General features: G+C 41.5%; 1 protein-coding gene across 12 annotated transcripts in view; it reads left to right on the top strand.

Annotated features, from left to right (window-relative positions):
* LOC122766663 (ELKS/Rab6-interacting/CAST family member 1-like) overlaps positions 1–26,464 on the top strand; it is a 100,273-nt gene that overhangs the window by 6,441 nt on the left and 67,368 nt on the right. For 6 of the 12 annotated variants that reach the window (XR_006360098.1, XR_006360097.1, XM_044021711.1 and 3 more), the window contains exons 2-13: positions 2,799–3,566; positions 4,290–4,367; positions 4,615–4,770; positions 16,475–16,731; positions 16,830–17,001; positions 19,035–19,109; positions 19,471–19,626; positions 20,681–20,773; positions 21,947–22,114; positions 22,209–22,376; positions 24,478–24,615; positions 26,064–26,204. Coding sequence is in view for 8 of the 12 variants with exons in the window: in XM_044021711.1 (XP_043877646.1) it covers positions 3,081–3,566; positions 4,290–4,367; positions 4,615–4,770; positions 16,475–16,731; positions 16,830–17,001; positions 19,035–19,109; positions 19,471–19,626; positions 20,681–20,773; positions 21,947–22,114; positions 22,209–22,376; positions 24,478–24,615; positions 26,064–26,204 (2,088 nt within the window). In the remaining 4 variants the exon portion in view is untranslated. The remainder of the gene's footprint in view (positions 1–2,798; positions 3,567–4,289; positions 4,368–4,614; positions 4,771–16,474; positions 16,732–16,829; positions 17,002–19,034; positions 19,110–19,470; positions 19,627–20,680; positions 20,774–21,946; positions 22,115–22,208; positions 22,377–24,477; positions 24,616–26,063; positions 26,205–26,464) is intronic. The other 6 variants (XR_006360100.1, XR_006360099.1, XM_044021712.1 and 3 more) reach the window with 1 other exon arrangement.

Raw genomic sequence — 26,464 nt, 5'->3', positions numbered from 1 at the left:
TGAAGAAACCAGAAAATATTCACATTTAAGACGCTGAAGATTTATAGAGTTTGTTTAAAAAAAACAAAAGAAAACCACTCAAACCAGATAATTGATTATTATTGAATTATTAATTGATGAATAGATTAATAGTTACAGTCCTATGTAAGCATAAACTTACATATGCAAACACAAAGATCTTTACCCAAGTTCCACTCATTAATGTTTGCACACAGCTGTCAGCTGACCAATGACCAGACTCCATCTGTAAATGATGTCGTACTAAGAGAAACTTCATGTCTTTAAGGTCAGAAACAGACGGCACATTGGATTTTCACAGTTGTGTGAAACGGCAAGGGGGGTAGGGGTGTTATGCTGCTTGACAAATGGGTCTTAGACAGTCATATGTAAGTGTTTGCTGCATCTCATGATTCCAGTTGCGTCACAAAGTACGAGTGCTTTCAATTTTTTCTTAATTCTGTATTTTTGTGCAGCGATGAAAAACATTTTTTGTTGTTGTTGTCTGGTTCATACAAAATCACGAGCTGGAGGTTATGTGTTTCTGTGGCGCCCCTCCCTACCACAAGTCCTCTCTGAGTCTGAAACCACCACAGATGAATCGTCACCCTGTGGTACACACTGGTGGTTTATTCATATGACCCTTAGACTTGAACTGTAGAAAAGGCAACAGTGTGTGTGTTGTGGTTTCCATCAGGTCCTCAAGCCAAGAAAAACAAAAAAGATGTGCATGTTTGCGATATTTGAATGACCCATCTAGGCTGTACCTCAAATTCTGGGATAGGTTCCAGCTCCTGCAATCCTTATCTAGATAAACAGTTCAGACGCAGATGATGGTTTTACTTTGTGTGTGTTTGCCTAAACACTTGTTTCCTCATGTGGCTTAAGAAGATACAGTAAATCATATGAAACTGTATGACTCAGGAAAGATACAGTCAGCACTGAATTGTTGTAATATGAAACCTTCTGGCCACAGAGGAGTGATTGTGAATTCCCTTCTGGGAAAAACAAAATATCAGCAGAGGAGGTGAATGATATTTTCCAAGGCCTTCATCTGAGATGCCTTTGAGCAAGGCTTTTAATCCTGCAACCACTCAGCAGAGGCAGGTCATGACCAGCCAGAGTGCTGGTGTCTGTTAGATAAACGTTTAAACACAGGCTACAAAAAAACGAGCCAGACACACTGTTTTTTTTGCTTTATAGAAAGATTTAGGACATGAGCGTATACATTATGTACAGGTCAGCAAGTCGAGAGTGGAGGAGGAGGAACAGGAGGAACGCACCGTCTCGACACACACAGCCTCTGTCTCTACAGTCTCACATCAAATGAAGCATTAGATGTGTGTGTTGTTTGTGACATGATCACTCAGAGCCACTCACAGCTGATGTGTGCTCATCTGTAAGCGCGCTGTTGACTGTGTCCAATGTTTGATACAGCTGTGCATATACGCCTGCACAGCTTTTGCTCATTGTACACGTATTTAAGCAGCGGCGCTGTGAGTAGCTGTAAGTTTGGAGGCGGCTCCCTGGCCTCTTTCTATCCAGGTGTGTGTTTTTGCCCAGAGGGGCCGAGAGAGCAGATGGTCCCCATTTAAATTCAAGTGTCTGTTACTGGCTGTCAGTGAGAACTCCCCGCCCCCAAAGATCTGAGCCTCGCAGAACATCAGGTTAAAAGATACACGTCTGGGTAGGGACCTGAAGTACAAGTGCGGGTAGATGAAAAGGAGGAAACCAAAGAGCTACACTGGTGATCAGTTTTCAACTGAAATGATAATTACTGAAGTTAGTGATCTTTAAAAGGCTGCATGTTCAGACACAGTATGTCTTCTGTAAACCGTAGCTTTTAATGATTCTTTTCAAAATCGATTACTAAAGTAAAATGTCGATCAGTGTTTTTCAAGCCTAGAAATGACTATGTTCTCAAATGTCTCGTTTTGTCCACAAACCAAAAATTTTAATATAAGCATATAAGCAATCTGAAATCCAAAACAGTTTCTCTGGCATCCATGATTAACACGTAGCGCTTATAAATTCCAATTATTTTGTGTGAAATGTCACCAAATGACATAGAGTGTGTGGTGTGACAGGAATGACATGTTAATTACAACGTTCCTTTGACCTGATCTTTTTTTCATGCACCAACTGTATATGGTTAGTATTAATACATGTGATCCGTCCAGCTGGTAAACAGAATACTATCCTGTGTGAACATGAAATCAGCAGATAGAGCAGATCATCTACCATCACCTTGTTGATTACAGCTGCAGGACAGTGGCTTTGAGAGAGAGCGAGTGTGATCTGAAGGAGTTGTAATAGCTGGTGAAGAGACAAAGCGAGCCTGTGTGATCATAAGAACTGACATAATCACCGGGCGCTGCTTGTGCCCGTGGCAGAGTCTGTGGAGGAATCCAACCATTTCTGACTCCAGTCTGTGGACTGAAGATGTCAGCAGCACATTTTTTTGTCGTCATATGATATGATACTTCAGAAATGGAACAGTAAGCTGTTTCTTTGAACTGATTTTTTTTTCACTTGTAGCTGCTCAGTATCACTCACATTTTTGTAAGCTTCTGTGTGATGAGAATGCAAAAATGATTTGGATCTGTGTCCTCAATACATTTTTTTGTGGCATTGATGAAGTGTGCGGGCTCCACCTCCTTCTGCACCGATACAAACACACTACACACAGATAAAATCAGTTTTACTGAAAGGTACTTGGATCAAAACAATAACTTAAATAATAAAATGGGCACTTCTTATTTGAACCGTTGACTAAATCTCTTTCTTTTGTCTTGTTCTAGGTGATTCCATCACCCCAGGCCTTGTGGAATAACTGGTTATTTGCAGGGATAGCCTGTTTATTACCGTTTTCCAAACAAAGCCCATGGATTTCACTGAGGGGTCTGGAAAAGCCTTGATCACAGCCATGTCAACGCTGCATCAGAATGTTTTAAGTCAAGAAGCCTGACATTAGACAACTCTAGTATTTCATCAACTCAGTTTTTCTCAGGATATTTGATTCACCCCAATTAATAATTTGACCCTGATTTTCTCCCTATTATTCACCACCACATTGTCTCACCATGTACGGTAGTTCGCGTTCCATCTCAAAGCTGGATGTTGTTGGATCCAATGGTAACGGTTCAGTTTCTGGGAGTCCGGGTCGCTCCCCGCGCCTTCCTCGCTCCCCGCACCTTGGACACAGGAGGAACAGTGGCAACAGCTCCACCGGCGGACTAACAGGCTCTGGTAAAACTCTGTCCATGGAGAATATTCAGTCTATTAACGCTGCCTACGCCACCGGGGGTCCCATGTACTTCTCGGACACAGCTGATGACCCGGTCGGGATTGGGAGTCTGGGCAGTGGGCTGAATCCCACGGTGCCTAAAACCACTATGACCTTGGGGAGGGCCGGGGCCAGGGTTCCCTACGGCTTGAGGACAGCTGTTATGGGGAGCAATCCAAATATAAACACTGGAGGAGTGGTCATGCCCAATGATGCTATAGCCTTTGGAGAAGTTCAGAACCAGCCTCCACAGGCAGCTACTGTGCCACACTCCATGAGACAGGTGCGACGCTGCTGTGTCTTCTTCTACTGTTGATGTGATAAATGGTGATGTGGTAAAAAACAAACTACTACATACGTTACATAACGCTCCATACCGGTTCTTCTAAAACTTACTAATTAACATGTTATATCTTATCGTATCTTAAACTGACACAATGTAAGGTCGGATTTCAACCTTCAAATAATGTCACCAAGATTATTTTCATGGTACGTCAACTTACAACAGTCAATGGCACTTCTGTCATTTCCTACACTGGCACCAACTTCCGTTTTTAGTTCAAAAGAACTACTACATTATACTTCTACTACAAGTTCACCAGTATCACTGTCTCATCAACAAATGCACATGTTATCATGACGTGTATTCTACGACAGCTGTAAACAAACAGTACTATTTTCCAACTGTAGGAAATCCTACATTGTGTTACTTAAAATAGGTAAGGCCTGCCCTCCCACGACCTATAAGTTTGTCTCTCAGTTTTCCTACATCTTAGTTAACCCTTAATTCCATAACAAGCACATCTCTATCACATTGACACACTTACACACAGTTTGTAACTTGTATGTATTTTGTGATGATAAGGTTTCTAAAGTATTTTTCTTAATTTAAAGTGTACCGCTAAACATTATTTTGGTAACGATCACAGAAAAGTAGATACAGAGTGTACAACAGTGGCGTTCACTCTCAGTTATGTTGTTGATTTGTTGTGTATGTTTGAAACAGGTGAGAGACGGCGCCATGTCAGACCTACAGACGCAGCTAAGAGAAGTGCTGAGAGAAAACGAACTGCTACGCAGAGAAGTAAGGCCATTTTTAACATAGGATGCACTCTCCTCACAGGAAAGAAAAAAGCATGATACTTTAAATATTTAGTGTTTTATGCATGCAGAGTGCAGCTATATGCAAAAGTAAATGAATCTGAGCGAGTTGAGAGAAATAAAACATAAGCAGTTCTATAAACAGTACAACAGAAGTATCCTATTGGATTTACCTTAATAAACACTTATTAAATCAAAGTCGCAACGTTTTATGACTGTTTTTTTCATAGCTGGAGGCGAAAGAATCCAAGCTGAGCTCCTCCATGAACTCCATTAAGACGTTCTGGAGTCCAGAACTGAAGAAAGAGAGGGCGCTCAGGAAGGATGAAGCCACAAAGATGGCCGTCTGGAAGGAACAATACAAAGTGGTGCAGGAGGAAACACAGGTAGGACGATCCATCTGTTTGTGTTTCTCTACAGGACACTGACTTAAATCTTTGGACTGACTCTGCTGGTTGCAAAGCCAAGTTTGTTTTTAGGAAACAGAAAGGAAATCATTTCCTGTTCAAATCCGTGCTATAGAGGAGGTTTATCCTCACCTATCATTGTTCTTGTGGAGAACTGTGGAGCAGCTCACAGGAGGGGCACATCCTGATCATTTCATGGACTGTTCTGGTGGATTTGCGACCTTGAAGACGGGTAAGCAGATAAAGCAGGCTGCCTTGTTGGGGACTCCCAGCTGTCTTTTTGGTTCAGAAGCCATCTGGATGAGATGGAGACACAGCCGGTCTGGCAGGAGGCTGAGATATTATGAAAGAGATGCAAACATGCACACATGCCGTCGCTGGCTGTCTTGCAGTGTCATATTTCTCATGCTGTCGTGAACCAGCGCATAGAGAGCTCATACTCACTGGTTTTTATTTTAAGGGCATAATCACGTTATACACTTTGGTCATTAATTAACACTCTTGCTCTTAGCTGTGTGTGAGTATATTTAATTAATACTCACACAATTATCACACAATTAATATTTCCTTTCATTTCATTGTGGAAGAACTTTTTAGAATGTAAAATGACATCGGCATGTGATAAATCACCGGAAGAAAATTAGATTTGTTTTGTTTTTGGGGTGTGTGTGCTTGTATACATCCCTAAATCAAAATGTCAAAATGTGTGTGTGCACATGAGCAACAGAGCAAAACAGTATTTAATAAATCTATAATGTATTTTACCTGCTTTAAAAATCTTTACACCTGCTCACACCCCCCTGCTTGGGTGTGTATCAATAATGAGCAAATACACATGTTGTGACATGTAAGAATATTTTCTAACTCGAATTGTGCTACACTCTCTCTCTCTCTCTCTCTCTCTCTCTTTATTCATCGCTTTGACTTTCAATCTCTGTCTTTCGTTCTGACAAATCACGTCTTTTTAACCCAAGCCATCCTTTTCATTTCCTGCTCTCATTATCCTGTCACTCTCCTTCTCTTTACTTGTCCTCTTTCTTTCTGCTCATCTGTTTTTCACTGTCCCCTGGCTCCATCTTTTTTCTCTCTCCTTCCTCACTCATTCTGCTTCTTTTCTTCTATTTCTGTCATCACATGGTGAGTCAGCTCTTGCGCTCTCTCTCTTTTTCTCTCCTCTCTTCCTCCTACCTTCCCTCTTCTTCTTCTTCTTCTTCTCTCTGTCTTAGTGTTAGAAATCAAATTAACCGGCCAGTAATTTTTCAGCTATGTACGCACACACATTAACACACACAGGTTTGTGTAGTTTGTTCTTTTTAGGACACTGCATTGACTCTCATTTGGACACCCTAACACACACACACACACACACACACAGACACCCACCCACCCTGCTCAGGAATGCGTATTCCATATCCACACGTCTTCCTTCTTTCCTCCACACTTCCTCTCTTATTCACCTCCTCCTTCATGCCCTGCTCACTATCTTCACCTCTCTTCCGCTAGCCTCTGTATTTATCTCTTCCTCCCACGTGCATGACGTCTTTCCTCTCATATCATTACAATGTAGCACAGAGACGCAGACGTTCCACTTCTCAAACTTGTGCTCGTCAGACACATTTTTCTGCCAATAAATGATAATGTCATGAGTTATCAATAAGGGTGAGCCTCTAAGTGGCCTCCTGGTCTTCATATGCATGTAGGTGGTGTAGTTTTGTCATGAGAGATTATTAAGATAGCAATTCACATAAAATACTAATGATTGATTAATAAAAATTGTTACATTTTTTGAGATTATTACTGATGATTGGATAATTCATAGAGTGCTTTGTTTTTTTTACTTTAGATGGGCAGAGGCCTGATTCATAGTTCAAAAGTTATTCCCTACCTGCTTATGAAATAAATAATAAATACATAAACACTTGACCCTATAGTCTTGCATATTTTGGTGGTGCCTCAGAAGATTAATATGGTGAAACTAATACAATAACAATAATTATCTTTACTTATATTGCTCATTTCAGTCAAATAAAACCAAACAAGCAATCAAACAGAAATAAAAACAATAAAATATAATAATTACAATAATATCAAGTCACAATATCATAAAACAATGATACCAACAATATGAACCCAAATAAATAGCCATTAAATAACATTTGTATCTGTCTGTTAATTCATCAACTAATGAATATCATTTACAATATCTTTTTATTTTAAATGCTTAACATTTTACAGTTTGAATGTGAGGTATAAAGTTGTCAGGCGATGTTTCGTCCTCAATGAGCTTTAAATTACGATTCTCTGCTTCTTTTACTGCCAGTTGATTTCTCTTGTTCCGCCACCCACAACCAGTCATTTTCTCTCAACCACTTTTCTTCTCATTGTCATGACACTCTCCATCTCTTTGTTGCCTGCCTCTCGCTCTCTCGCTCTCCTCACCCTCCATCTGGGCCCGTGGAGCAGCGTTGCCACTGAACACAGTTCAATAGAAGAGAGACACACCCTGGTCTCACAGATCTACTGATGTGACTACAGTGCAGATGCGCCTTCTATTCAGCCTGTAACACTGTGGGCAGTGTCGCCGTCACTCGCCTTTCTGTCATTCTCTGTGCACTGAAAGTGATCATGTTCACCCAGTTTGTTCCACCTTTTTGATCACAGCAGGTAGATTATGGGTTTTTTTCCATAGAAAGAAAGTGAAGCATTGGAAATAAAAAGGGAAAAGATGACGGAATGTGTGGAATGTCAATGGAAAGCTCCACTTTCTATTTTCTTTCTTTGCTTCTCGCACAGTTTGACAGACGTACACAACCTTTGTCCCTTTCTTTTCTTTTTCCTCTGCCCTCCGACAGTGGTCAGCTTCCACTTAAATGCATAATAACAAGCTCCAGCTCATGGGGAAAGCAGCAGTTAGCATCCATGCTTGTAACCTCTGCCTCAACTCACTCAAAGACAAATCCATGCAATATCATATCAAAATGTGCCTCCTGCAATATATCGGGATGTTACTTAAACAGACGGCATGATTTTTTTTTTCCTCACTGGTTTATGTGGCATGTCCCAACAATGAATCATAGCCGTGAACAATAACAACTGTGTTTGCCTGTTTCCGGGGCTGTTTGGGTTTCTGTGGTCTACTGTACTGCAGGACCTGCCATGTGACATCAGACGCAGCATGTGCGTGAATGTGCGCGTGTGTGTGTGTGTTTTTCTGCATTTATGTGTACTGGTTGTCTATGTGGTGACTTGGATTTGTGCATTTTATTATGAGAAAGAGAGAGAGGGAGTGGGAGAGCAGCAGGAGGAAATCTTTGTCCCTGCGTGTGTTGGCAGGCTTACGTGTGTGTGTGTCAGGACAAATAGGCTTTTTGTATCCACAAATATGTGTGTGGTGTGTGTGGGTTTGCCTGTATGTGTATATATATATATGTATATATATATATTTATATACATATATATATATATACACAATCGATGACTGAATGAACCATTAACTATTTTGATAATCGATTCATCGTTTTTTTTTCAATCACTTCTGTGGTTTTTCAGCTTCTTAAATGTGAATATTTCTGGTTTCTTTGCTCCATTTAACAAAGAAATCGTAAAAACTGAATCATTTTTGGTTTGTGGACAAAACAAGACATTAGAGAACAACATTTTCTGACATTTTACGGACCAAACAAGTACTCAATAAATCGATTATGAAGTGAATCGTTAGTTACAGCCCTGTGTTCACTGCATGTAAGTGCACATGGCGAAGGACCTGTATGCTCTTGTGCTTTGAGGACTGCTTTGTACTGCAGCGACCATTTCTATTTGCTATTTCTGTTTTTTATTTGCATGCAACTATTTGCTTGTCGTTAAAGCACTTGGCAGTGGTTTAATGTCAGAAGTTCTGTGTGTGTGTGTGTGTGTGTGTGGCTGCAGTAGGCTGTGAGGACACATTTTGATTCAAATGTATCTTTGTGAGCACATTTTGACTTTGTGAGGACATTTTTAGGCATTTTGATGTGATGGTTAAGGTAAGGGTAAGGGGCTTATACGTTATGTTTATGAGTGTCTTCATGAAGAATGCTGTACAAGAATGTGTGTGTGTGTGTGTGTGTGTGTTAAAGCAAGTGCAGTAGCCCAGTGGCTGCTGTTCTTATCTTGTTTGCACTGTTTTCAATCTTTTCAATTATTAAACCGACTACTTGAGATGCTGGTTTGGAATAAATGTGTGCATGTTATTCCATTTGTCAATACATTTGTTGAAAAGTCAAATTTGTCCAAACAAATCTGGTTTATTTTTGGCTGAGAGGTGGTTGATTGTCCAGTGGGACAGAGTGGGAGTGAGGAGTTCAATCTACGCAGGCAGGTGAACGCAGTGCCAGTTTCACCTGGGTGCTACTTCATCATCAGGTCAAGAGAGAGAAATAGACACTGAAAGAGAGACCGTCTTTTATTGACAGTGTACGTCTGCCTCTGGCGCTGTAAAAGCTCTCTATAAGCTAGTGCTATTTACCCAGTTTCCTGTTGACCTTTTACGTCCTTTTACAGAAAAAACAAACAGCGAACAGTGAGATGGATTGTGCTGTGGTTCTGTATGTTGTACATGTTAATCGTCAGTCCTAAAGTGGGTCTTCTCTGCAGCAGATATTACATACTGTGCATTTACAACCACCTGAAATGAGTAAAACTGATTTCATTCACTTCTTTAAATTGACTGGAAAAGCACTTTAGACCAGCATCTTTGCTGACCGAGTAAAGATGTTTAATCACTGCCAAGCACTTAATGTTATTACACCTGGATTTAAGTTCAGCATCTTGCATTTCTAATGTCATTACTCCAAGAGGGTGTTGAGCTTGTACTCAAGGACTGGGATGAGTTTGAATCCAATAGTAACAGACACGGCCAGTTGTTTCCTCCGAGAGTTTTCCATTTACTATATAGAAGAAAAAAAAAATGTTGCCAGTGAGAGTTTTTGTGCCAGCTGGCTGCAAAAAATGCTTGGCCTGGCAATCCATATACCGGGATGGAACCTGGAGGAAAAGGAGAGTGTGGAGAGTGCGTTAGTGTGTGTGTGTGTGTGGAGATGGATTGAGATGTAAAGATGTGTAAGGAAGGAGTAGATCGGTAGCATAGGGGATAGATCAAAGCTGGGGATGTGTGCCAGCAGGAGAGAGGAACAGAGAGGAGATGAATGGATGACTCAGGCGAGCTGAGCTGATGAAATGTAGAAGAATTGGAAAGACTGATTGACAGAGAGGAATGAGCAAAGGGGAAGAGTGTGCGTAAAACGAACTGATAGATGAAGGTGATTAAGTATGGAGAAGGGAAATGGCAGGAGCCCAAGGGTGAATTACCGACACAATAACATGAGCTTCCAGTTACTCATTGTCTTTGCCAGCTGCTTCGTAATGTATATGTATTATCAACATACTATCTTTCCATCTTAACCACAACAGGTCCAGGCAGGTAGCACATATGAAGCAGAGTTGTTTATCCTGTAACGTGAAGTGTGCAGCAGAATTGAGTTTTGAATTAGACCGGAATCACAGAAGGTGACGGGAGATGTTTCTTGTTTAAATGGTTCGATGTAAATCTCCCGAATGAGAGTTGGAGACGAGGCTGATGCTGTCCATTTAGTCTGTTTTTGGACTGTGGGAGGAAACGGGAGAACCCGGAGAAATCCCACGCACACACGGGGAGAACATGCAGACCCGGGCCTTCTTGCTGCAAAGGCAAGAGTTGTGTCCACCTTAAAATGTGCTAATTTACCCAATGGGGACTTGTTTTTTTCCCCATCAGGAAGACAACTCCCCGTAATGTGACTGTGTAAACAGCTGTAGATTCCCACAGCATTAGTAATACCTGGAACACACACACACACACACACACACACCCTCAAGGATCTCATTCAACATGTGCTGAGAGGGTGTGGATTGGTATCAGCATTAAAGTCTTGGTTCTCTTTGCAGCTCACTTGAGATGATGGATTGGCCAAGGTGTCTTTTTTTTTTGAAGGATCTGTGAATGTGAAGCAATCTAAAGCAAAAGCCCCAGTTTATTACCTTTGTAGGCATCTGTCTTATGTTATGTAACACTATTTCACTTTTAATTTCACTCAACCGTCTCAGTTTAAACACGGCATCATCGCATCACAAAAACCTGTATAATGAGTGAAGTAAACAAAAAATTAAATCAGAAAATAAACACAGGTTATTTTGCTGCGTATTCAAAATGATTTGGACAAATGACCATGTGATTGTATCTGACTGGATGATGTGATGCAGGTCACAGTAATCATATCACTGCTTCGTCTACCTGCTTCTCCTCCTCTTTCCATCCACTTCTGAGTCATTCTCTCTCTTTCTGTGTGTGTGCGTGGTGATCATTTTTCCTTTCTTGTTTTGTAAATTTACCACAACTTTTCTCTGAATTTGTGTGTATGTGTGTGTGTGTGTGTGTCAGGTCTTCTGTGTGTGTGTGTTTGTTTTTTTACACATGAATGCTCAGCAGAAACAGATGGTCCTCAAACATATGTGTTTGTTTAGTCAGGATGGAGCGAGAGAGAGAGAGATAGGTGAGAGGGAAAGAAGGAGAGAGGGATGGTTGGATGGAGGGAAGGTAAATACGGGGAATGATAGCGGGGGAGGAGATGATGAGAGGAGCAAAAAAAGGAAGGTAAATGGTGGTGAACGGAAAGAAAGAGAAGATTCATGGAGAGGTTTAATCTGAAAAATAAGAGGAGGGAAAGGAAAAATTGAGGTTTCCACACTCCGGAGCCACATAAACCTGTGACGCCACTGCATCGGGAAAAAGATGTGTCCCTTGTTTTTTACTGTTTTTCTTTTACAAAGGCACAGTGTTCCCTTTCCTGTGGGAAAAAATAGAGAGATTTGAAAGTGAAAGGAAAGAGTCTCTGTTCCCCCCTCTTTGCCAACAAGGCTGTGATTTTCTTCTCTCCTTCTCTGACTTTTGCCACTTTCTCTCTCTCTCCCTCACTCTCACAGAGAGAGAGAGAGAGAGAGTCTGTGGTTGTGCTGTGGTCGCCATGTCTTTCCTTATAAGGAGTGGGTTTGGGAAGAGTTGGTGAGGAATGAACAGAATTACAGCACAGTCACTCCCCTTTTCCTCTTATGCCCCACTGTGCTTCTTGAAGGTCTGCGTCCCTGTGTATCTGTCTAAATAAATGTGACAGCCACAGATTTCATTCCTCCTCTTCTCTCCTGTCGCTCTTTAAACTCACCACTGACCCTGATGCTGCATCTCAAAGTCACTGGTTAGGGTCAACATTCTATTCTTGCCTTCTCTCTCCTCCTCCTCCACCTCCCCCCAGCTACATTTTATCTCGTTTGTTTTCATACTGTCTGATGCTATTTTCTCTCAGAGCTTGTTGTCCTTTTGGAAATTGAGGGGTTTTCAGTGTTTTTCTTTCTTTCTCATTATGCTCTTCATCCTCCATCTTTATTCTCAGAGAAAAGAGAGGGATGTAGAGTCGTGCTGATCTGCCTGTTGTCTTATTCCTTAGTGGGCGATGCTTTCAAACTGCTCACAGAGATTTCACACACACTACTGCACACACACTGTAGCAACCCTCATGGTGTCTTCTCTGCACACGTGCGTAACTTTGCGTGCGGGTATTATTTTGTGCCCGTCGTGTGTGTGTGTGTGTGTGTGTATATTGATGCGTTGAAACAGTGTGTGTCTTGTTTGTGAGCGTGACTCACCCCGGCGAGCACATAAAGAGCGAGGGATGAGACGGAGGAGGAGATAACAGAGAGATGGTTAATATTAAATGACAGATGAGCAGTGACCTCGGGGGGGAGGAGGAGGATGAGGAGGAGTGGAAGGAAAAATTGTCACAATATTAACATGAACTTTCTGTCTTCTCGTCTCTTTGCTAACATATAGTATGGGTAATGATTGTTATGTCTGATCATGAGTGATCACTGGGTTTGACAAAGGATTGTGTATTTATTTATCTGGGCAGCTGTCATGTTAATGAAGCCATTACAATTGACAGCGTCTAATTTAGAGACTAGACTAGGTTGTACATGTACTTTCTCTGTATATGTGCAGTGCACGCTGCAATCTGTGCTGTTGTTGTAGACACGCTGATACTTGAGCTTCAAGCTGCTTCAACCTCTGCCTGGCTCTTCATCTCTATCTTTTCAACAGCTTTTGTCAACTCCACTGATACCTGCCCAACTCTAACCTGATTGTCCCGCCATCCTCACCGCTATTGGCTGGAGGATATAATAAACACACTGACCAGAAACATGTGAAACAGAGCAAAACCAAAGAATCAGAATCAGAAACATTTTTTATTGTGTTTATAAGGAAGAAAACAGAAATTACCAGCAAAGGCAAAGCGTCTCTGCAGCTAAAAGCACCACACATTCAAAGTAGCAGGGAGGAAGTCATAATACATACAATAATACACAAAGTGTATGACAAGACAACATAATGAAACATAACTCCTTCATCTTAAGGAATCACATACACATACATTGCTGCTGTAACTGACGGAGTACATGCCTGTGTGTGTCTGTGTGTGTCTGTGTGTGTCTGTGTGTGTGTGTGCGCGTTTGGCTGAAAAGTGAGATTTTTGTCTGAATATTTTCCACTCATGTCTGGTCCTTCCACCAGATCTGGGGCAATGAAACAAGTTGTGGAAAGATTGTGAAAGCAGAATACAGTTTAAACGGATACTAGCATTACTCACATATGACTCACTGAACTAGACCAGAGTCGAGCAAAAATACAGACTCAAACGAGGGTCAATTTGAGTTGTTTTTTGTTTTGTTTTTTTGGTGGAATCTGGTGTCACAGTTAAAGGCGCTGTCCCTCTTCCGTTTATATGAGATAGCACAGAAGCAAGTTTCGATTAATATCAAACATTGTTTTTTTTTTATTAAACTGGTCGTTTAAGTCCACATAAATGCAGACATTGTAGTTTCCACATATGGTATTTGCAGTCGTTAAATTTAAGGAGGTGTCTCGCTGCTTTCTGTTCATATATTACACAGCTGTGTCATTTTAATCCACTTTGCTGCAATATAAATCTGTTAATGCATTCTCTCAATTTTACAAGCAACTTCCCACCAAGAAAATATGAGCATTGCTGGGTGCACTTCAGGCGTTTTGGATTTCTTGTTCTAGTTTACTCTCAGTGAATGAATCTGAGCTGTTGAAGAAAACATCTGTAATCTTAAATTGTATTATTGTTTTCTTGCTCTTTAATGGTTTATACGTGCAAATATGCACTGGTATTAAAATGTTTCTTTTGGATGACATGATTTTAGTTTTTTTTGCATTGTGTGCTGTAATACTAACACCTGAACGTATGCATGGGTGCATATGTACAGTATGTGTGTGTGTTTCTGTTCTGAGTGTGACAGGATCAAAGGTGAAGGAGCCACAGACGACTCAGCAGAAACTGAGATGAAAAACATCACTCGTCCTGTGGTTCTTTCTCTGTCCTCCTCTTTTCAACACCCATTCAATTTGTGTCGGCTACAATTTGCACTCTGTTTTCTTTGCACTCTCACTCCGTCCCTCCTTATCGCCCTCTTCTGTTTTTGTTTTCTCTGCTTTGCGGCCTTTTATATTCCATTTCTTCCTTTTCAGCTGGCCTGGTATTTCTCAGCTCTACATTCCAGCTGTGTGTGTGTGTGTGTTGGGAGGAGTGCTGATCGAGTGTGTTTCGGAATTCTTTATATGTATATGTAAGTTCTGTGTGTGTTTCCATTTGCTTGACTTCATGCTCACTGATTTGTATTTGTGTGAGCAAATCTACCGAGGCTGCTTATGTATGTGTGTGAGTTTATTTCTGCAGCTCTGACATATTTATCGACGCTTGATGGGATTGGGTGTGTGATTATTTCTTTGCCTGACTGATTGGAGTGTATGTAGGCGTGCATGTGCATTTGTGTGTTATAATATTCTAAATTTACTATAATAGGCAAGAATGTTTATGCACATGTGTGTTTTATCTCTGACGTTCCCTTTGGCACAACACACAGTTACATATTTCTACGTCTTTAAGTTGATGTTAAACATAATGTAAGAAAAGTGGGACGTTAGTTTGTTCCCAGGTTCCCATGCAGGACACTTTAAAGTGCTTATTTCAACAAAAAGTTTCACTTTTGATGAAGAACACATTTGAGATTGTGTGCAAATTCTTGCATGTGTTCATCATTTGGGTGTGTCCGTTTTCTGCATGTCCATGGGAGGAGTTAGCGTCGGCATGGAGACAGATAGACACACCGCAGAGGGAATATTTAAAAGAGCGAGGGGACATGCTGTCCGTCACTCTTTAGGGAAATCCTGGAAATGTCAGCTCGTTTGTGTGTGTGTGTGTGTGTGTGTGTGTACGGTATGTGCGACACACACAGTGATCCATCGAGGACAGAAAAACCACATACAAATCCAGTGAAAGTGCATTTGTCTCAGTAGACACACTGACATGGCTGCCACGCAACATGAAGCAGAGTGAGGACAGTTTGTCTTATAGCATATAGTCCACTTGTAATCAATATCTGCTGTTGTGTATTTCAACAGCAGATATTTCTCCCCCTTCTATCTTCTTTTTTCCTCAATATCTAAGAATTGGTTTTCTTCACCTCCCAGCACATTTGTCTGTCTCCTTTTATTTATTTATTTTTTTCTCTCATGTCAGTGTTGATTAACGACATATAGCTGCACCTCTGCCTTCTCTAATCTCCTTTTATCTCCTGTTTACATCTACTCTTGTTCATGCTTCTCCCCCCTTTCACCATTTGCTATCTGTGTATATTTATATTTTTTCCTGCATCTCTCTGTAAATACACTGTGCGACCTCTGTGAGGTTCAGGTTATGCATGACGCATTGTGACGCGGCCTCAGGACATTGTAGTGACATTGTACACACGCTAGCACAGACATACTGTAAACTTGTATGTTGTGTGACTCAGGCGTAGTGTCATAGTGTCGTGATACAAACCTGGCAACACTATTTTATTTCAACCTATCAAAAAAGTCAAAAATGAAATGTTAAGTTGACATATGTTATTGGGAGAAAAACTTGATTCTGAGATGCATCGAAAATCTGCCTTGAATGATTACGAACTGAAAAATCAATGCCACGGAATAGTCAAAGAGTCAATTAAACATTTATTACTCACTGAAGAACACAAAACTAGCAGAGCTGTAAATATTGTTTAAGTCCATGATCGATTTTCTGTCAAAAATCAGCCTGTGAGAAAGAAAGAAACGAAGGAAGAAAAGGTCAATTTTTTTTTTATCCTTTTTCTTCACCCTTTAGATGTACTGCATCTCATCCAATAATTTAGTAGTTTCACCATATTTTTCATATACACATACATATGTGGGTGCCAGACTGAATGAATTGTGTATTAAAGCTGCTATTAAAGGATGACTGTTGATTATTTTCCCTGTTTCCTCAGAAATATGATGTTGCATTTGTATTAATAAAAGATAGTTATGGTAAATACCCCTACCTGTTTGATTAGGGTTCATGAAATACACTGTTTTCAAAGATGATTGTGATTTATCAACCTGCATTGATCGTTTTGTAATTTAAATGTAGCCCTCACACAATGAATTCAGGGTATGTAGGTTGACGTCTGACTTCATTGCACTCTCTCGCTTACATATAATAACTTTGAATTCATTTCTCTCTCTCCCCCTCTTTAGCATTTCCAGTGCACCATCCAGGCGTTACAGGATGAGCTCCGAATCCAGCGAGATCTCAACCAGCTCTTTCAGTCCGATTTCCCGGAGTCCGGGCACCTGGGGAACCAGGCCCTCCCCCCTCAGGAAATGACCGAGGAGAACTTCCTGCGTCTCCACAGCGAGTATGAGCGGCAGGTGAAAGAGCTCTTCCTCCTGAGGAAGACTGTGGAAGAGATGGAGCTAAGGATAGACACACAGAAACACACACTCACAGCCAGGTAAGGACACAGGGCCGGAGGTTTTGTTCTGGTGTGCACTGTATTATTAAATGTGTTGCTACCCTTTTGCCTTCTATTTGCTTTTTATCCTGTAACAGGGATGAGTCAATAAAGAAATTACTGGAAATGCTGCAGAGTAAAGGCCTGTCGTCACGGGCAACAGAAGAAGACCATGAGCGTACGAGGAGACTGGCTGATGCTGAGATGACCATCCATCAACTGGAGGGCCTGCTGGAGCGGAAAGACAAAGAGGTGTTACAACTCAGAGAGGTGTGTGTGTGTACTTGTGTATTTGTTACCTCGTGAATGTCTTTCTAGCATAAACACGGACCTGGTCAGGACCGGTAGTTCTTGTTGACACTAAAACATGGTCTTAATCTAATTTCTGAACTGCTTTAGGGCCCAGATGTGAATTGTGGTTAGGTTAAGGTTATGGTTAGTCCTTCATTTGTTATGGTTAAGGTTAGGAATTGCACTTTGTTTAGACAGTCCAAATGAATAGATGTCAGTGTGTGTGTGTTGTGTACACAGCCAGATGTGAGTGTACACAACTCGGTGTGTGTCATATCTAGATTTCTAGGCCAAGCCCTTGGCAGCGTCCACTGCTGGCTCGCAAGTTAGATTTATTATAAGACAGAAACTTCAACACAAAATTCTTTGACTCTCCACTACTGTCTCTTTTTTCTAAACATCACTATTCTCTTTTTTCTCTGCTGTTAAAACTCCCAGTTCAGTGTGTTTTATGTGTTATATAACAGCTCCCTCTAGTGGAGATATCTTGTTAGTAGACGGTAAATTATAACATTTTTTATAGGATTTTTGGTGACCAAAAAACATTTTTAAAATGAATTAGTGAAAGTTTCTGACAGCCCAAAATAAATTGAAAGCTAAACAATTGAACAGGCACACAAAATAAAGTTGAATTAAAGCAAAATCATTCACATTTACACATGAATCCTGCATTCATGCACGACAACATTGATGTGATTGAACACACTCTGCTTTTCTCAGTATGCAGACTCACAGAGTGATGATTTTTACGACATGCTGTAAAATACAAATACACCGTGGCAGTAAATGTGACAGTGAAGATCATCCTGCCTTCACTGCTTCCGTTACCCTGAGCCAATCAGCTCTGAAATGAGGCTTTCACGACCAGCTCATATTTATCACCTCACCTCACAACAGTCTGTTGTTTTTTGTTTTTTGATCTGATACAGACTCTTCTTCTGCACGTCACACAACACAATGATTCCAAAAAAAAACCATGTTCATTTCAGTGTGTTTATGAGCCTTCACAGCACTCATCTTGTGCCTCAAGCACTTGCAGCCAAGTTTCCCTTTCACGTACAGTACGTGTGTTCTCCTGCTTTCCCTGGCTCATGCATTAGCTGCCTTTGTGAACCATGAGCTGTGTTTCCTCCAAAGAAAAGCAGTGATGCATACTCTGCCTCGACCTCGTCTCTGCTTTCATTCTCTCTCTCGCTCTTTCTCCCTGTCCTTCTTTATGTGCCGTTACATTCACCACTACACCCCCTGCGTCTTTACTGTCTCTTCATTTGATGAGTGAGATGTGATGTGGTAACAACAGAAAGAATTCTCTTGCATGTAGCTCACTTAATAACTGTAGTTGTAATTTTGATTTTGGATTATTTTTCGAGAATTCTTAGGAATTTTAGGAAGATAAATCTTCCAAATTTGTGTGACTTCAGGCTGTCAGATTTGAGACTGACACAGTGTCAGCTTCTCTGGTAGCGTTTCTCACAGTTGTAAAGATGTGGGACAGGCGGATCGACCGGAGGAGGCTAAAAGGCGGCAGCTCAGCCAGAGGGAAACATTTCCGTCCTGCCAATCCCTCCATTCCAATCTTTCCCTCTTTCCCTGTTTCTCCCTCCATCCCAATTCCACCTCCTTTCCATGTGTCTCCCCCCTTCCTGCCGTCTCCTCCTTCACGCCACTTCTCCCTCCGCTCCTCTCCTTCCTTTCCTGCGCCTTCCCCTCCTTCCCATCGCCACTCCATCAATTCCATGGTCCTGCCATCCTCCTGTCCTCCCCACTATCCCTCTTTTGTCATGACTTCCACGGTCCACCCTTCCCAAGAGCACTTCTTCCCTGCACCTGTTCCGCGGCCCACACCTGCCGTCCAGCCTTCCCTCCATTCCTTCCCGTCAGTTGCTGTCGCCTCCTCTCCTATTGCGAGACCTTCCGCTCCCTTACTTAACCCCTCTCTCCATCCCTCTCTCCATCCTTCTGTGCCTCCGCCCCTGTCATCTGCTGACCATCGTGGTGTGTGTGTCTCTCAGGAGCTGCACAGGAGGTATGAAGCAGCTCCAGAGTCAACGAAGACTAAGGCCCTGCAGACAGTCATTGAAATGAAGGTAAACATGTGCTGATAATTACTTACTAATTTGGATACGTCACCTCAAAAATCCGCTCTCATAAATATAAGCTATAATAATTTATATAATAAATGTATTTATAGTTATAAATTACATTTACTGTCGTGTATTGTAAGTGTGGTGTGTTTTTTCTATTTGTACATAGATGTTATGATACAAATTAATCCCGATTTTCAGCCAAACCTTTTTTTTTTAACTTTCTTTGACTATTCCCCAGCTTTGCTCATCATCATTTTTGAAATGCTATAAGAACCAGGCTTATTTTCTTTGTTACACTTCTGGCTGAGTAAGAGTCAGTCACACTAGCTCTTCTAATGCGAGCATGTTGATGTACTGTCAGGATGCAAAGATCAGCTCACTGGAGCGTGGCATGAGGGAACTGGAGGAGGAAGTAAACATGCTCAAGTCCAACGGTGCTCTGAGCAGCGAGGAGAGGGAGGAGGAGATCAAACAGATGGAGGTCTACAGATCCCACTCCAAGTTCATGAAGAACAAGGTGACACACACACACACACACACAGACATATCTGCTTGTCTCATCATATTTTCACCTTGTGCTTTAAAAAAATTGTTGGAATCTCTGGCTTCCTGGAAAAATGACTCGACTGCTTCTGCCTACCATTGACAGATACAGCTGCAATGTCAATACTGCAGTAGTAGTAGCGTTTCTTTGGGAGTACACACCATCATTTCTGTCATGAGGGAGTCGAGCATAATTTGGAAATTCATTTCTTCTCTGTTAGCAGTTTTTATATCTCACATATAGAAAATATTCCACATTTTACACTCTTACACTCTGTGATTGTTTCTTCTCTGTGATGTTTATTGTTGTACACGAAAGGTCTTTTTGGTTTGCAAATACTACACAGCACACAGTGTACATGACCAGCACCTTTAATAAGCACTGGACTTTCAGCAGGTGTTATGAATCAAAAATTTATTTAAATTCTGTTCCCATGTAGAGGAATATAGATGATAAAGCATGGCACATTTGAATGGACACCAGTGTGGCTAACAGCTGGTATGGTCCAATAGACCGGTTGCAGATGAGGTCTGTGAATTTCAGCTTGAAAACCTCAATATGGCACTGGTCAAATCACAAATTTAGATTCTTATAGGTGACATCACTACTGGTTTCTACTTGGTTTCTGCAGCAGTTCAAACAGAGCAGCCAGAGTGTGTGTGTTCCTGACTCTGCAGTCTTACCATTAGATGTCATTAATTCTTACCCACTGGACCTTTTCATGTTCTCGCAGTCTGTATTATTTATTCCTGACACGCTCATATCAGTGAACAACATCTATAATATAGAAAGACTATAAGCATCTCTTAACTGGCTCATGTTTCTCCATTAAGTTCAGTTCAGTGATGCAGGGCAGGATGTGCAGCAGGTGGAATCCTTGCATTATTTCAGCATGTCAGGTGCTTGGATGTGCCAAGTGTGTGTTTGTGTGTGTGTGTGTGTGTGTGTGTGTGTGTGTGTGGTTAGTGATCAGTGACTGTGGCACCTGATGTGTTGTGGTCATGGTGACACCCTCCTCTTCTGCCAGGTTGAGCAGCTGAAGGAAGAGCTAAGTCACAGCCAATCAGAGAAGGAGGAGCTAAGGCAACGAGCCAGTGAGCTTCAGCGGGAGGTGTCAGCAGTAAGAGACACACCCCTGTGTCTGTTCTTTCTTTCTTTCTTTCTTTCTTTCTTTCCTCCTTCCTTCCTTCCTTCCAGGTTGACTGGCTAACGGCTGCAGCTTGAATAGACACCCACCAGAATCCAATAAGTGTGAATATGTGCTCAGACAGCAGCAACTATGACTCTCAAACATCATCATTCATACAAAGTAGCTGAAGCAGAAACCGTTAATGCAGCAACTGTTGAACTGTTTTCATTTTCATTCATGACTTATTGGAAGACGTGCTTTCCAGAAAAGTTCCAAGTCACATCTCATCTGATTAATCTTGTCATCACCATGTAAATAAAGACAATAATCTAAAATAATCTCTAAATTTATGGATGACTGTACTGCTTCCGACTATAAAAACCAAGGTAAAACCTCCTCATAATATTGCAGTTAACCTTTGTGTTTATTCCCGGGGTTTATGTTCACTTACTTTCTGTTATTAACGCTACTTTCTGTGAGTCACCAGACATGTAATGGAGCTGTTCAAGCAATAAAATAGCATTTAATCATTCATTTTATTCTTTTCACATGTGCTTTTTCTACTCTAATGTCTTAGCACCTCTAAAATGATAGAGCTACAAACATGTACTTTCTGACAAGAATAGAAGGCTTTTGGCCTCCTTCCCTTTCTGTCTGTCACCAGTGGTTTTTGACAGTAATAGTTGTTGTAGCAGTCTGAGCTGTACAATTACTGACATCTAACTAAGACCCCAGTTGTGCTGTGCTTCACTGTGCTTCTCTTTAACCTGCTTGTTTTTTCCTCCTTGCATGAGATTCCTCTCAGTAAGTAGCTGGGATCTGATTTCTCAAGGGTTTTATAGGTCTGACTTCTGTGTGTGCTTTTATGTCAATTCTCCGTTTTTGTAATGTCACAGTCATATTCATTCGCAAATATTCAGTCCATTACCCTTTCCAGTGCAAATTGCTCTCCGCCTGTTCTGTTCCAGTCGGTTTTTAACACTTCACACGAGTTATGAACACTAACTCTCAATGTTGAATGAGTGCGTATGTAGTAAAGGTTGTAATGTGCTTTAATACACTATATTCAATCATGTAATGTTCTCTAACACACACTCAAAGGTCTCTCGTCTTGCCACCTACCATACTCTTCACGTCTTGTGTGTGTGTGTGTGTGTTCCTCAGATGGATCAGGCAAAGCAGGACCTGGGTCGTAAGGACAGCGAGCTGCTGGCTCTCAGGACCAAACTGGACACTCTGAACAACCAGTTTTCTGACAGTAAGCAACACGTGGACGTCCTCAAAGAGTCGCTCACTGCTAAAGAACAGAGAGCTGCTATACTGCAGACGGAGGTACAGCCGTTCTGTCACTATGACGTCATCGCAGCAAAATACATGTTGTAACAGTTAGAAATAACCATGTGCATTTGTGTGTGTGTGTGCACAGGTGGACGCCTTACGCCTCCGACTGGAAGAAAAGGAGTCTCTCTTGTCCAAGAAGAGTCAGCAAATATCAGAGGTGTCAGAGGAGAAAAGCACTCAGCAAGGAGAGATCAGCGACCTCAAGGACATGCTGGACGTCAAGGAACGCAAAGTTAACGTCCTGCAGAAGAAGGTGAGTCAGCACCAACAACTAGTTGACTTTCCAGAGTCGAATGAAGGTATTTTATTAGCTTTTGAGACCTGAGCTATTCACAGCAAGAATGACTCTCTCTTCTGCACTCATTCATACTGACAGAAATCTGCTTGTTCTGAGATTAACCACTAGATGGGGCTGTAAGACAGTGTTGAGATCAGGAGCTAAAGCAGAGGCGACCTGCAGGGAGAGAGACAAGTGAGCGGGTCACATACACGCCGTGCATTCACATTAGACATTAGATGTACAGTTGTGTACTGTAGGTTTTTCAGCATGTGTGTGAGTATCTCTGCAGAAATGCTGTCAGATAGAATGATAAGGTGTTGTAGTGGATTTGAAGGGATGGATATAGTGCAAAACAATAACACGTAAGACATGCCATATACAGTATACACATTTTTGCCTCGTACCCCTCCATCTTTCCCCTCTTCCTCCAGTCACCCCATTTAGTGAAAATACCATGGAAATGGAGAGTGTGTGGTGGTAATTGATTGAGACAATCAAGCAGACATAAAGCAAGAAGGGGGAGGAGAAATGCATACTAATGAGCTGCTCTTGTTCAATAAATGATGACCTTTGCTGTCTTCAAACGCTGTGCTAGTAGAGAAGACAGTCCAGTGTCTGCAAAGGAGACAGAGCTGCTGCTGACTCCTCTTTTTATATAATTTGTGCTGTTGATTTGCTCATTTCTTTATTTCATCATGTGGAAAAACTAAAAATATCCATTGTCCACCTCTCCTTTCCTCCCCATGGTTTCATCTGTCACTCTTTGTTAGAAATGAAGGAAATCACCTGAGTGCTTTGACAATTAATGTCCCCATCATCCTCCTTTTCTTTGTTGTTCAATGTAATTTTCTGTTTTATGTGAGGAACATCGTGAAAGGAGGCGTCGGGCAGATTCGGCTTTGTTAACGTACTCCAGTTCATTATCACAGATGATTTTGAGCCTGAAATAGGACAGGACAGATGCTGTGCACGTGTGTGCACGCACACAGGCGTGCACATGCACGTGTCAGCCATCCAGCAGTTGTCAGATTCAGGAAGTGCAGACAGGATCAAAGAGTCTCACTGCGTTGTGTGTGTGTGTGTGTGTGTGAGTGAGACAGAGAGAGTGAGAGAGAGGGAGAAAGAAAGAGAAAGAGAGGGGAAGGTGTCAGTCAAGCTGTCAGGTCAATAGATTAATGAGGCGCTTGAAACGTTTTACCGTATGAACACACACACACATACACTCTTTCTGCTGTACTGTAAATGTGTGTGTGTTGGCTGCAGTGGAGTCAAAGGTTGCATACCAATCTGACTTTCATTTTTTTCGTGACAGGTTGTCAATCGCTTGTCTTCCTTTCTATCTGGCAGGAAAGAGAAACAGAGAGACAAAGAGACGGAGAGAGAGATTTTTCAATTTGACAAGTTTCCCTCATAATAACACATTACATCAACTCTCCCATCGCCTCGTTTCTACTGAATGCATCTTTTTCCTGTGCTTTTCGACCTCTTGTTCCATCTGTATTTTAATAAAGACCACAAAGTTGACTTAACACACACATACATCGTAGGCTCAGAGTGAGTCCTTGACTTGTTTCTGCTGGTTTTGTGTTTTAACAGAAAATTCATCTGCTAACAAATCACTGTGAAGGGAAGCTGGATGAGAGATGGAGAAGGGGAGGAAAAGGTGTAGGTTAGGGACAGTATGGATTTAGGAGTATGGAGTGAAGTTGGGGAAGCTGCACTTCTCATTCTTCATTCGTCTTAGTAAATCTCCAGATAGAATCACTTGGCACCCATTTTACAAGAATCTGCTGCTTGTGGTTAAGAAAAAATGAGGCGGACTGTGTTTCTTTTCAATGGGAAAATAGCATTTTAAATGATCACAGATCTGCAAGGGTCCTGAAATTGTGTAACTTCCTTATTCAAAGACAGCATATGCAGTTGAATTAGTAGTTTTGTCATCAATAACTACTTTAATATCAGTGATGTTAACTTTCAAAAATGTACTAGAGGAGGTGCTGTTTGGAAATCCACTTTTGTCTGGGCCGCCGATGTACAAGAGTCAAACGTGTTTTGTTCCCTCTTCTCTCTGCAGATAGAGAACCTCCAGGATCAGCTGAGGGATAAAGAGAAACAGCTCGGTGGTCTGAAAGACAGAGTCAAGTCTTTACAGACGGACACGTCCAACACTGACACAGCACTGGGAACACTGGAGGAGGCTCTGGCTGAGAAGGTAAACACTACCAAATATACCCCCAATACCCCTCAGCACAGATACCTGCTCTGCACTGCTTCACCACTGGTGTGTAAAAGAAAGGATGGGTTAAATGCTGAGGTTAAATTCCACAGGTCATGAAGTATCCGTCTTTTGTTCTTCTTTTTTCAGATTCTATCCATATCTATATTTTAAAGTTACCTCCTTGGCAATAGCTACGTAATTCCATTGTGCATGTGCGGTAACAGTTAAAATCTGTCTGCCTATCTACTTTCACTTAACATAGTCAGGGAACAGTACTGAAGCAGCTGTTCATGGGAACATGTTTTTTTATTCGACAGGCTGCTTTAAGTAAAGCTTAAACCCTTTAAAGTTTTAAATGACAACACATTTTTGGAATGTTCTGCACAATTGTTACTAACTCTAACTCTCTCAGCCTCACACACACACACACACACACACGTAAAGGAAGTGGGGATATTAATTGTCCAGCGGTGACTAATATTCAGGGTGTCCACTAGATGTGTGAGTGTTGGCAGGACGATGTAGCCGACAACTCCTGCTTCACTCAAATCACTTTTAACAGGCTTTTTCATCACTTCATTTTCTTTGTTCTGCTTCTTTTGGACGTCTCTCCTTCCTGCTTTCATGCTTTCGATCGCTCAACCTCATTTTAAATAATTTCCTCTGTGACCCTGCGTCGTGCACGCTGTTTTTCATTTTATTACATTTCAAAGCAAACATTTTACGCTCCAGTGTCAAACATCCTGTTTTTGTTTCAAGCTACTTAATGATAATTGCTTGGTTTTGTGCTTTGTCATCGCATACAGTACAAACAACCCCGTATGTTTCCTATCATATATCATTTGTTTTATTTTTGGACAGAAAAATTAGTCTGAATTTGTTGAATGTTATTCAAGTGAACCTTATACTGTATGTCACGCGCTAATTTACTTACAGAGTATTTTATTTGACTGTACTTGTGAAGACTCTTTGCCATAGTCTTAACCTGATCACACACATACTACATGTCAAACCGTAAAACCCAATTAAATATCCTCACTTTCCAAAAATGTCACTCTTCTTTTGTGCGAGTGAACTTTTGAACTTCTTCCTGAACTGGCTGCTGTGTTGTTCTGTAGCTGGTACACGTCTGTAGTGTTTTAGTGGCTGTAAATTTTACATCTTGAGCCAGACTGTGTCTGAAAATCACTGTTGGCTGTTAGATCCTGTCAAAGCTGCCATGTACATAAAGTTTAATGTGAGCGTTATTGCTGCAGAAACTTGATATTGAGTGACTGTGAGTGACTGCTGGAGTCAAAGAGGTGATTTTAATTCTCCCGTCTGCTTCTCTCTTTCCATCACTCCTTCTTCTCTCTTCTTTTGACCCTTTCTTTCCTCCTGACTCCAATCCCTCCGTCGTCTTCTCATTCTCCTCCTCGTTCTCGTCTCTCTCTCTCATTCAGGAGCGAATCATTGAGCGCTTGAAGGAGCAGCGAGAGAGGGAGGAGAGAGAAAAGGGAGAGGAGATGGAGTCCAGCAAGAAGGAGCTGAGGGAGTTGAGGCAGAAGGTTTCTCAGCTGCAGGCTGACCTGGCTGACCGTGAGGTTGAAAAGACACACAGACACACACATACACACACACACCCACACCCACATCCATATCTGTGCTATTTATCAGAAGAACACACATTCTATTTGTCTCTGTCAGGGAGACATGATTGAGTTATCACTGTAGAGAAGACCTTGAATCCTCCCAGGGTCCCTGCGCTGAAGGACAACTGTGATAAAATAGTCACGTCTCCTTGACAACGATATGCAAAACTCATAACCAGTGGAAACAGTGATGGGAGACGAGTTGTTCTTGC

Source organism: Solea senegalensis, linkage group LG3 (assembly GCF_019176455.1).
Source record: "Solea senegalensis isolate Sse05_10M linkage group LG3, IFAPA_SoseM_1, whole genome shotgun sequence".
Classification (NCBI taxonomy): Eukaryota; Metazoa; Chordata; class Actinopteri; order Pleuronectiformes; family Soleidae; genus Solea; species Solea senegalensis.
The sequence above is the reverse complement of the archived record's forward strand: the minus strand, read 5'-3'. Positions and strand labels throughout refer to the sequence as shown.